The 12777-nt window shown below is 37.0% G+C and overlaps 1 protein-coding gene across 1 annotated transcript in view; it reads left to right on the top strand.

The window, feature by feature from the left end:
* Nucleotides 1-3465: 3465 nt before the first annotated feature.
* Nucleotides 3466-12777, top strand: part of LRRC72 (leucine rich repeat containing 72) — a 37783-nt gene continuing 28471 nt past the window's right edge. Inside the window, 3 exon segments of the mRNA XM_006191633.2 lie at nucleotides 3466-4954; nucleotides 4957-5004; nucleotides 10456-10529. Coding sequence (XP_006191695.1) covers nucleotides 4913-4954; nucleotides 4957-5004; nucleotides 10456-10529 — 164 coding nt within the window. The 5' untranslated portion in view covers nucleotides 3466-4912.

Below are 12777 nucleotides of genomic sequence, written 5' to 3'. Positions count from 1 at the left end.
TGTGCTTGCCTAAGCCCAAGGGACAGTCAAAGGGCAGCTACTTGTGGGAGTGGACAGAGCTTAGACGGGGGTTCTTGTGAGAAGATGTGAAATCACACTAAAGCAAACTCAGGTTTGGAATTAAAGATCACATTATTCCCTTAAGCTGAGGTGCTATCTAGAGGTTTCTAGCTTTTCCAGTCTAGCATGTTTCCAGACCTGAACCACTTCCTATTCCTACACAGGGAGGTATTTAGGGGACTGTGTGAATTTTGAGAGAAAACATGGCATGTAAGAAAGAAGTGAAAATGGCTGCTTTCCTGAGAAAGTTTAAGAAATACTACATGTGGGTCATATTCCTTCATAACCCTGACAACAAAGCATGCCATGGGGTTGAGGAGACTGATTCTTCCCCTGTTAGCTCAGGATCCACCCCTATTCTGATAACTCGAAAAATGAGAGCATGAGGTGATAGTATCCTGGGCATGGACCCTGGAGACCAGTGAAGGGGTACTTTTGCAGATAGAAAAAAAAAGTTTATTGAAACTGTCTGAAGGGCAACAGACATAAGCCAGGGAGAGAGAGCAAAGGAAGACAGCTCTGTAGGATGCTACAAGATGACTTGAGGCAACCCATTGATGACTTTAAGAAATCTGGAAACTCTTTACAGACCTAGCTCTAAAGCTTCAGTCACTTGCATTTGCATATTAAAAATTAAGCAATTAATATGAAACAACTATGCACAGAAAAAATACAAATGACCAGTAAGTGTTTGAAAAGATATAACTTCACTAAATAAGTACAAATAAAAACATCGAGATAATTTTTTCCTCTAGTTAGATTGGTAAGATTCAACAAGATTCATATCATTCTACAGAGAAAGGGACACTTTTTTCCTATTGAAGTACAGTCAGTTACAATATGTCAGTTTCTGGTGTACAGCACAATGTCCCAGTCATGCAGATACATACATATATTCATTTTCATATTCTTTTCCATTAAAGTTTATTACAAGATCTTGAACATAGTTCCCTGTACTATACAGAAGAAAAAATTTTTAAATCTGTTTTTTTATATAGTGGCTAACATTTGTAAATCTCAAACTTCCAAATTTATCCCTTCTGATCCTCTTTCCCCTGGTAACCATAAGATTATTTACTGTATCTGCAAGTCTGTTTCTGTTTTGTAGATGAATTCACAGTGTCATTTTTAAATTTTTTTTTTTAGATTCCACTTATGAGTGATATGATATGGTATTTTTCTTTCTCTTTCTTGCTTCACTTAGAGTGATGATCTCTAGGTCCATCCATGTTGCTGCAAATGGTATTATTTTTTATTCTTGTTTATGGCTGAGTAGTATTCTGTTGTATAAATGTATCACAACTTCTTTATCCAGTCATCTGTCAATGGGCATTTAGGTTGCTTCCATGTCTTAGCTATAGTATATAGTGCTGCTATGAACATTGGGGAGCATGTATCTTTTTGCATTAGAATTCACTTCAGATATATATGCAGAAGTATGATTGCTGGATCATATGCTAAGTCTATTTTTAGTTTTTTAAGGAATCTCCATAATGTTTTCCATAATGGCTGCACCAAACTACATTCCCACCAGCAGTGTAGGAGGATTCCGAAAGGGACACTCTTATGTGTGATTCATTAATTCCATCAAGGAATTTCAGCTAATAGAACACTAACCCAAGAGCACAAAGATTTTTTTTTTACAGCATTGTTTATCATAGCAAAAAACTGGACAACATAAATGTCCATCAATAGAGTAATGAGTAAATAAACCATAAAATACATTACAGTGGAACATGATGCAAAAATACAATTCAGTAGCTGAATGTAAAAGATGGAAGTTTCATGAGATGGTAAGGAGAAACATAAAAGCTGAAAAACACATTAGATGGATACATTGCATTAAAAACAAACAAACACCCCGCTGCCAGCCACAGTTTCATAGAAGCTGGCAGAAACTATGAGACTTTTGGATCATAGACTAAGGACAATTTATTACTCATAATAATGGCATAGCCAGAGTTTCAGCATTTGCACCAATTAACCCCAATTCCTAGTCTATGTGATATAGCCACATACAGTGGCTTGTGCTATAGAAGAGGAACCCTGAGCTTAGGGAACCCAAATTTTTTTTATATTGGGCAGTAAGCCTGCATGACCTTATCTTTGTTATAAGGGAGTGAGACATTATCTTTATTATGCTGCACAGAGACAAAATAAAGCCCCCACCCTTTGCTCTGGAGATAGACACTACCTCTCTCTTCCAAGGCTGTTCATTATACAAATATCCTTTACAGTGCTTTACGGAGTGGCTCTGAACAAAGGCAGTCAGTGCCTGTTCTCGTAAGATGTGCAGTAACATAAAAGACTCAGAGAAAATTCTGTTAATTCCCAACACCATATTGTAATTTCCATTTTGGAAAATTTGAAAACAAACAAAATTTGGAAACAGACAAGTAAAAACACTCTGGCTGTCAATTAAAATAGTATGTTATTTTACCTAAAGGTATAACAATGAAAATGTTAGTGCTCTGGTCATCATACAGTATAAAACATGTAAGAGTATGATTTGATTGCAGCTGATATTATGCTCACTTGACCCAGTAGAAATTGGTGATAATGATTATTATTTTTAATAAACATTTTTTACTCACTTAGAAAAATAACATCCAGACTGGAATTGTTCAAGACAAAATTAGGAAAAGAATTTTTCTAATTATGTAGCTTTAATGATAGCCATTACATGCATACTTTTTTTCTCACATTTTTCACTAGAAAATTGTTCTTGAAAAACTATTACATGTCAACATCTCAACAAAAATCTTTTACTCTCTGAACAATACCTACCACCTGTCTAGCAGAGTGTAATCAAATAATAGATTTTTAAAGCCAAACGTCCAGCTTCTTCATTTTACCGTTGAAGAAACTGAGGCGCAGAGACAATAAGTGACTTGAAGGTGGCTAACAACTAGTTAATGTCAGAGCTGAGACTAAATCCCACATGCCGTGACTTGGAGCACAAGGCTCTTCTCATCATAATCCACATACACGATAGGATAGAGCTTTCAAACTGGAGTATGCATAACCCTGCAGGCAATGGCGGCATGCCAGGGAGGGAAAGCCACAGGATAAACACAGGGTGTCATGATTCGGTGTAAATATTACTCAAAGATTTGAGAGTAGTTAGGGGGTATGCAGTTTATTTTTATATTAAAACAAGATTGATTATAAAGGAGAATGTAAATTTTACATGAATTTTTAAAATTTCATACTGGGTTCCTCAGGCTGGAATCCCACCATGTGAGGGTAAAAATTCTTTCTGCTCTCTCTGCTGAGGATACAATTTTTTGTTGACCACCAATGTGAGGACATCTAGGAAGAAGTTTTTATCCAAAAATTGCCTTCACTAACCTCCATCTTTCATATTCCACTTTAAACTTGCATTATTTTAGTCCTTGTGATCAATTAAATTGTAAATTTTTCTTGAAGAAGGAACGCATGAAGATCTTATTATAAATGAATTTCGGAGTTCCTTTTCTAGGAATAGAGCTGTTCTTCTTAAAATTTATTTTCCTCTTCAGTGTAAGGTAAAAAGATTTTTAAAATTTATCAAGAGTAAAAATCTTTAAATGTGATTTTAGTAGAAATTAACTGGTTAGTAGTTTACTTCTGTAAAATGCTCTCTAAAGGTATTTTGCATATGGTTCTAAAACTCACATTTGTGTGATGTACAAATTGACTAAGTAGTATGCATTTCCATTTTTCCATGTAGCATATCTGAAATACTGTAATGCATATTAACAGCAAAAATGGGAGACAAGAGGCTAGTCAATTATTTTATACCTTTCTCGGTGTGCCGTTCCTCTCATATGATTCTTATCTTTGGGATAAAAACCATTTAAATAATAGTTCTCAAATGATTACTCTCTCCACAATAACTAGGAGGACTTTTACCTACCAACTCCAACATGCTCAAATACTTTTTAGAAGTACCAAAATAGTGTGTTTGAGTTCTTCACTGAGACATTTTTTTAATACTCTGTTCTGATACCAGCATTTTTTTTTTAAATGGAAGTAGCTTGACCCATTTCAAAAAATTACATTTAATGCCTAGATTTCAAGTTCAAATTTGGAGCCAAGAAATCAACTCATTCAATGGAATCAACATTTATTGAATGCAGTGTGTTAGGTCCTCGCAGAAGACAGTGATGGCACAGACAGAATCCTGCCTCCAAAGTTTCCCAAGCTAGAAGAGAACCAAACCCATATAAATAAGATCATAAGATAGTCTATCATCTTCAAGATTGGAAGAGACTGGCTGAATAGTGGCTCAACTTAGCAAAATAAATCTTAATGTAATACTTTTTTTTTTAGAAAATCGAAATTAATGCAAAACACACATGATGAACAAAATGTCAAAATTTCAAATAAAGACAGGATCAGCAATATTGATTTTTTTTTCTTTTGCCTTAAGCTCCCCTAGGACTCTTCAAGGCACTGCTTCTCCCCTACCCGCCACATGCAGCCAGTGGTCGCCAGACACATCTCTTCAGAAATCTAAATTTTCTCATATTCAGATCTCAAATCAATAAAATTATTATTACTGCGTGACTGCATTTGGGTCCCTCTGACCCACTCATGGTCTCTGGCATAGCTCATCACCCTCTCTCCGGCATCCACCGTCGGCAGCAGCCCACGCAGGGGAAAGACTGGTGTATTGGCGGTACCACTCCGCGGGTCTTGCAGGGCACAAGCGCAAACGTCACAGAAGTCAGGGTTTGGTTTCAAATCTTCCCTGCTTTGGATTGGCTTTTAGTTGGCAAGGTTGTGGTAACTGTTGGTAACAGTCAGAACAATGAGCTAGGGGCCAGATAGGTTCATCATAGGTGCTGCTGGATGCCCCGGCGTCCTGATGACCTTGGACCCCAACCATCTGCCCCATGTCTCCCGATGCACATGAGCCTGGCGAGAGCGGCAGAATCTGCCTTGGAAATCAGCCGTACGGTAAGCGTATCCCCCTTCACCAGACGGCTGAGTCCTTGAGGGCCCTGCCAGATGCTCCAGTCCACCGGAGTCTACCCAGAGGTCCGAGATAGAGGCATCGAGCAATGGCGAACCCCAGGCAAACCCTCCCGTGGGGCTAGAGGTCTGTAATTTCCTGCACAGGGTTTGAAGACTGCCCTCTGTCCACACTAATAGATTTATGTTGACCTCTTCCCACTAAATAGCTCCTGTATATGTAATTATGATAGTTTAGCAATTGGTAATAAGGCCATGTATTTGGAATCTTGACATATATAATGTAATACATATACATAGCCCTGAAATATTGTTCCCCTAAAGTGCAAATCGACACATTGAGGAAGAAAAGTTCTTTGAGGGGACAATACAAGCAGAATTGAGGACAATTAAGGTAATGGCTAATAGAATACCTGAGTGGCAAAAAGTGTCAGAATTGTGTTGTGCCACTTAGGACCTAGCAAAGCGTTGTGCGGTTCTCACACTCCTCTAGAAAGGCTTGGGGCTATGATGATTAATCAAGGCCGAGAGTTCTGGAATAAACTGAAAGCTGCTCACACTAAGTCCTAACTAACTGGTGCATGTGTACTGCATGTAGGTGTAGGAATTTACCTGTCATTATAGTATGTAAATCGTCAAGGTGGGGGTATTTTCTTCTATAGATTTTGATACAGATTTCATTCTTCTAGGATTTAAGAATCCCACAATTTTCAAACTTTTTTTTCTCTTCTGTTTTATCTAGATCCTAAGTCATCGGCAGTGGAAAAAGCTTTTATTCTTTCTATGTTAGAACTGCCCACACTAATTCATTCATTCTTCCTTCCTTCCTTCCTGGGGGAGGTAATTAGGTTTATTTATTTGTTTATTCTTAGAGGAGGTACTGGGGATTGAACCCAGAACCTCATGCATGCTGGGCATGCACACTACCACTTGCGCTATACCCTACCCACCCCACCCCCAACTCTAATTCTATGTTGGATTTTTATTTTCTTATTTTGTCAACCCGTTAATTTGAAATCTAACTTTCCCCCCTCATCAGGTTACTGAAATTGCTCCCCAAATTGAATACCTTTTCTGAGTGATATCCTCTACCACCCTATGCAACACTACAGATTCAAATTGTACCTTCTTGAAATCTGCTCTCCTAGTTCCCACTGTCTTTTTGTTTCTTCTCCTCACTTTATAGCAATCCCTCCTTACCCAGAATGTTTCCCTCCGCTTCTTTCTAAATGTAGACACTTGACAATGACCTTACCTGGGCCCCGCTCTCTCTTTGCTGACTTTCAGGCTGTTTAGTCATCCTCACCCTGCCAGCTGATGAGATCCACTCTCCCACTTGCAGCTTTCTGGTGGACACATTGACCTGTATGTTCCAGCCGTGTCAACTTGAGCATTTCTCAGCTGCAGTCACCTTCCCTCCCAGTCACGTTTCTCATCATCATGTCATCACGTTCTCATCATCGCAGGTTGCTTCCCTTGCCCTTATTCCCTGCCTCCAGTTACTCGCAAGTTCCCATCAATTATCTCTCTGTCCTATGTCATATCTGCTCACTGCTCATTCTCACTTGCTACTTACTGTCCTGGGGGAGGCTCATCAGCTCTTGACTTAATTTTCCAGAGGCAGCCTTGCTTCCTGTCTGCAGTTCTGTGTGCACCCCAGGCCATCATACGTGGTGCTGCTAGAGTCATCTTCCTGAGGCCTACCTTTTCACATCTTTTCTCTGCATAGAAAATCCTGTAATATTTCTCTGTTGTCCCAGAAATGAGTTCAGTGCTGAATTGCCCAATAGTTATTAAGCCCATTCTTTTAAAGTCCAGCAGAGCAAGAGCACCCAAGGAGAAGAAAGAAAAGTGATTTTCAAATAACTGATATTGGATATTGCTTAAAAGCATTGATGTAGTTGTCATGGGAAAAAAATCAGAACTTTGCTGGACTTTCTTAGACTGATTTTACCATGCAGTTAATAAATGTATTTCTTATCTATTTCCATGTATATCATATGAAATTTAATTAAATTTTAATTACAGATTACATAAAATATGTGATTTTAAGTTAGTTCTTAGGACCTATAAAAGTTTTTTCGAGTACTAAGGGTATACTTCTGAGCCTAAATTTCAAAATTAGCACAAATAGTATAACCCCAATCCACCTTTCTTAATTTATTCCTTACAATTGCCTCCTGGGTGCCTTTTACTGCAGCCAAAGGCTGTACAGACCTACTGCCTCACACTTTCTTCCCCTACTTTTTCTCTTTTGTATACTTACTCCCCTCTGACTAAAACACCCATCCATCAATATCTATGTCTAATTTCTCCTCACCTTTTCAGGCCCAGCCCAACTGTCAGTCCTGTCCTAAAATCTTCCCAGTTCCCAGGGCTGACAATATTTTCTTCTTCCTCTGAATTCACCAGAGCTCGTTTTCCTGTTCTCATCACCCTTAACACTTGCAGCCTTCTTTTGCAGCATTGTGTGTCCTTCCTTCTCTTGCTAAAAGTTTGCTCATAGAGAGTAAGCAGCTTACCTGATGTATTCCTGCAGTTACTAGCCAGTCACAGACCTAGCCAGTCACAGCCTGAACTAAGACTAAGTAGTTTGTGGTTCAATAAATGACTGAAAGATCTGTTTTGGACCTACTTTAAAACTACTATATATAAAGCAGATAAACAACAAGGTCCTACCGTATAGCACAGGAACTATATTCAGTATCTTGTAATAAACTAGAGAAGAATATAAAAAGGAATATATATATATATATATGCATAACTGAATCACTTTGCTGTACACTAGAAACACAACGTTGTGAATTAACTGTACAACCACGTTCACAGCAGCATTATTCACAAAAGCCAAAAAATGGAAGCAACCTGAGTGGCCATTGATGTTTAAAGGGAAAACCAAAATGTGGTATACACATACAGTGGAATATTATTTAGCCTTAAAAAGGAAGGAAATCCAGACACACACTACAACACAGATGATTCTTGAAGACATTATGCTAAGTGAAATAAGCCAGTCACAAAAGGACAAATACCGTATGATTCCATTTATATGTAGAACTTAGAGTAGTTAGTATAGAGACAGATAATAGAAGGGTGGTTGTCAGGAGCTGGGGAGAGGGGGAAATGAGGAGTTAGTGTTTAATGGGTACAGAGTTTCATTTGAGGAAGATCAAAAACTTTTGAAAATGGATGGTGGTGATGACTGCACAACAATGTGAATGTACTTAATGCCACAGAACTGTACAGTTAAAACAGTACATCCTATATTATGTATATTTTACTACAATAAAAACAATAGTTCAGAGAAAGAATTCTTGTGCTTCTTTAGATGAAAGGAATATGCTGCTGGTGAAGTTGTGTGTTGATTGGGAACTGGAACTGCTCCACCACAGATTCACTGAAACTTGAAACTTCTTGGCAAGTTTTTGTGTTCTTTAGCACTTTGACACTTTCTTGTTGCCAGATCTGTATGAAATTTTTGGTTGGAAGAAAACACCATGATAAAAAGCTGTGTAAATAAATAATTACATCAGTGATTTATGTATTACAATAATAGTTTCAATTTCCCTTTTAACTTCTTCTTTTTCAAAATTTGCTTTAAATCCCCTAAAAATATTTATTCAATCATGGCTAAAATTTTCAAAATGTGTCCTTTCTGTTTACCTAATTAATCTGTGCTTATCTTAAATATTCATACATTATTAAAAATGGATTACTTAGAAAGTGACAGTCCCTCATGATCTCAAGTGATAACTTTTATTAAGAATTTGGAGTGTGTGCATTTTGTGTGCGTATAGATGTCACCGGTGACAAAAACATCGTTATACTTATGCATATTATGCTGCCAATGACATTTTTACTTAGAAATGTGTTTTGGATCTCTTTGTAGGTCTAGATAATCATCTCTATATTTTTAAGCTACTGCACAGTGTTCTATTGTGAAGTTACATCTTCATTTAACCCATATTCCAATTAATGGGCTTATTTCGCCACTACAGACAATGTATGTATGAAATAAGCAATGATAGTCTCATTTTGCATGTGTGTGTATGTACTGGTGTATTTCTGAGTGCTAGGTGTGGAATTGTAGGATCAGTTAAAAGCAAGTTTGTAATTTTAATAGATAGCTGCAAATTTTTAATTCTACTTTGGCTGGACTTTAGCATTCCTAACACTTTGGCAAAGTTGAGATTGACTGTGTATAGTAGAAGCGGATAGTTTAGATGTTAAAATATTTAGATGTGAATACCTAAGACTGATCGAATGGGTTTTTCCAAGCCCTGATTCATCTTGCTTATCAGGGTCACAGAAGACCCTGATGGAAATGCCTACACTTGAGTCAATAAATTCTGCAAGATTCAGCTTGTAAAATAGGATAACGAAGTTTGGGATATAAATTAGCAGCTGCTCTCCATCCTTGGGATATCTGTCTTCCTCACTTCTTTAGATATTTGTTCATCCCATTAAATCTAACTCTTCTTAAAGTCCTCCTCTAAATAACAAAATCATTGTCAAAACTTCATAAATCACTGACATTCCAACCTCACCACCCACAACAAATCCCAGCTGAAATTTGGTGATTGTTTTGACTCTGATAAGTACAGTGTTTGTCAGAATCCAGAAGCGCAGTGATTATACTTCCCACTTTTGTTGTGTCTTGTTAGCTTTACTCCTCCATTGACAAATTATAGATGAGCTTTAATTTTTACGTAACATCTTAGGCCAGGTGGCCTATAAATGCTAGTTTGTGATTTAGTAAAGGACCTTAAGAAGAAAAAGCAAAGCACCTAAAAAGCTGTTGTTGGATATATATTTTCAAAACAAATCCCTTGGGGATAAAAATTGCTTCTTCTCCACCCCAAATTCCCATGGTGCAAGTATGTTAGTAACTCTTGAAAAACAAAGACGCTATTCCTTTGCAGAGAAAAAGAAAGATGTTTATTCACTCATCCATTCATTTGTCTGACAACATTTATTGAGAACTTACAGGGAGGGTGCCACCCCCTGTATGATAATGTATATTATGTTCTACCCCCTACACCTCCAACCGTGAATGTCTTCTGTGAATATGAAAACCTACCAAATATCAATTCCTCGTGTTGGAAGGAATGTTTACAAATATTTAAAGGCTAAATTACTCTTCCTTATAGAGAATCAAAAACTTGTTTTTGGTGTACATGTACACATACATATTTTTTTCTCTTGATTAAAAATTATTTTGCACATCTGTGCCCAGGATGAAGGGTAATGAAATTCAACCACGAAAATGATTAAGTAATGTATAATTGCAGTGTTGGAATTTATCAATGTAGAGTAGTTACCTCCATATTCACCTTTCTTTTGATCTCCTTGTAGACGTTATTGTTATTGACTGCAAATGTCTCAGTATTTTTGCTCAATGGAATGTGGCTTGACAGATTAATTATATGTTATCAGGCAGTTGAAGATCAGCTAAAGATATGTGGCCACAAGAGGGATGCTGATGTCTTTGAGCTGTTTCTTTCTCAAAAGTAAGTGTACTTTATGTAAGAAATGGAAGAACATCATTCAGTAATATTCCATAGATTCAGATGTTCCTTACACTTTTTCCCCTCCTCTGTGGATAGGCAAGTAGCACATACTGTAATTACTTTAGATGCTTGTTAGTGTCCACGGTCTCTATTGGAGAAACAAGATATTGAACTGGACAAAAACAAAAGACTATGGAGTCTGGTTGAGTTTGAATCCCAGCTCTGTCTCTTCCATCTGGGTGATCTTGGGCATGTCATAAACCTCCCTTTTAGGGTTGTCAGGTTTAGCCAATAAAAATACACAGCATCCAGTTACATGTGAATTTCAGAGAAACAAATGAATATAACTTTTTTTTTAGTATAAGTATGTCCCACTACACATTGGGACATTTGCTGTTTCTCTGAAATTCATATATAACTGGATATCTTGTATTTTATCTGCCTATTGCCTGCATATAATAATACGACCTGCTTCACAGGGTTGTGGTAAAGATTAGGTGAGTTAGAAGAAGGTAGAGAAGGACCTGGTACACAGTAAACACTCAGTTAGCATTAGTACAATTAATATTATTACTATTATTAAAGAATAATGACTCATAATACCACTGTAGTATAAAATAACCCCCATTACACTGTAACTCCTACTGACAACCTTTATCCTAATTTTACTGGTAAGTAGGAAAATCTCTCCTTACATATCAACTTCCTCTGATCCCACTCCAGCTCCCCAGGGTGGCAGACAGTAGAGTGGGTTCTGCAGAGCTGTGCCTGAGGTAGAGCCCCGGTGGAAGAGGAACAGGAAGTTACGGATGGGACTGGACACTGACAGCCCAGGCTTTACTAGCCAAAAAGCAACACCTGGGCAGCCACCGTTAGCATTTTCATGACAGCGACCCTATTCCTACTCTTCTCTTTCCTTCTTCGTACTTCTTAATCATTTAAAATTACATGTATTGTTTTTAAATAGACTTAACATATTTCTACTCATGTGTAATATTTGGAACTCAGCTACTCTTTAGAGAAAATGTTCTACTTTATCGATGTAGTTAATCACTTTATCTCTGGTGATCTGAGGAAATCCTTTATTAACAAACGTATTTCTTTTGTTACGTATTAATATTTCTAGTTTACTAGTACAGAGAATAATACGTATCTTTGTAATAGCCCTGAATCTCTTGCTATAAATAGCTGACCAATTTAAGCTTCTTAAAAATACATATTTTAGAATGGAACAAGTATGGTAGGTATTCTGACAAACTTAAGGTCATGCTTTGAAACTTTCTATAGATCAGTTAGTTTTACAATAGGTATTTTATGTTGTCAAAAGATTGCCTCTCTAAGCCTTCCATGATTTTAACAACTGTACACTATTGATCACTGGGATAAGTAGATAACAGTAATAAAAGCTTGAAAACACTAGAAAAAAATTAGAAATATTGATCTTCTGACAGTGGATAATTAGCGGTCTTCTCAACTAAAGGACAATACATTTTATATCCTAAGAATACTGTTATCATTTAATCCATCTAGGTGTAAAAAATGTTTCACAGTTCAGATACCAGTAAATTGGGTAGAGTGGATTATTTGCCTAAGTCTCCGTTGCCCTTGGAAAATGAAAAGCATCTTACTAATGTTTTCCTTGAGAAATCATGGAGCAAATATACTATAACAACAATGTTGACATGTCAGCAGGAGTCACTGCCATCATTAGTAGTACAATTTCCTATCATTGTCTTCCACTGGCCTTAAAATGTAACAGCCCATTATTGATTTAGAACAAGTGCATATACAGAATCAACCCTTCTGACTTTATAAATTCCCTTTAAAAGTGAGTCACTTTATTAAATTAACTAGTAGCTGAAAATTCAGCATCAGTACTATTAAAATACAAGAAAATTACAAGTACAAGTACAAGAAAACTAATGACAGTCATTTGACACTTGATATTTTAAAACATTAACCTATTAAAGTAACTTTCCTGGGAATCCTTGGAGAAATACTCTAAGTGCGGCTTGAACTTCTCTGCTACCATATAATGATTGCTTTATTTTTTCATGGGAAGAGATGAAGCTAACATACTCTCATTATTGCCCAATGCAACAGTTTGTGTGTCAGGGTCCAATGCTTCTTCCCAGAAATAAGCGACACATCAACAGTGAATGGAGAGACTGCATTGTGTATGTGTAAATCTATTACAAGTTGCTTTGAAGGAGCCTGGAATATTTTGTTGTGCTAAGAAAGTACTCAA

This window comes from Camelus ferus, chromosome 7, assembly GCF_009834535.1.
Source record: "Camelus ferus isolate YT-003-E chromosome 7, BCGSAC_Cfer_1.0, whole genome shotgun sequence".
NCBI classification, from domain to species: Eukaryota; Metazoa; Chordata; class Mammalia; order Artiodactyla; family Camelidae; genus Camelus; species Camelus ferus.
This window is presented reverse-complemented; position numbering and strand designations above follow the sequence as displayed.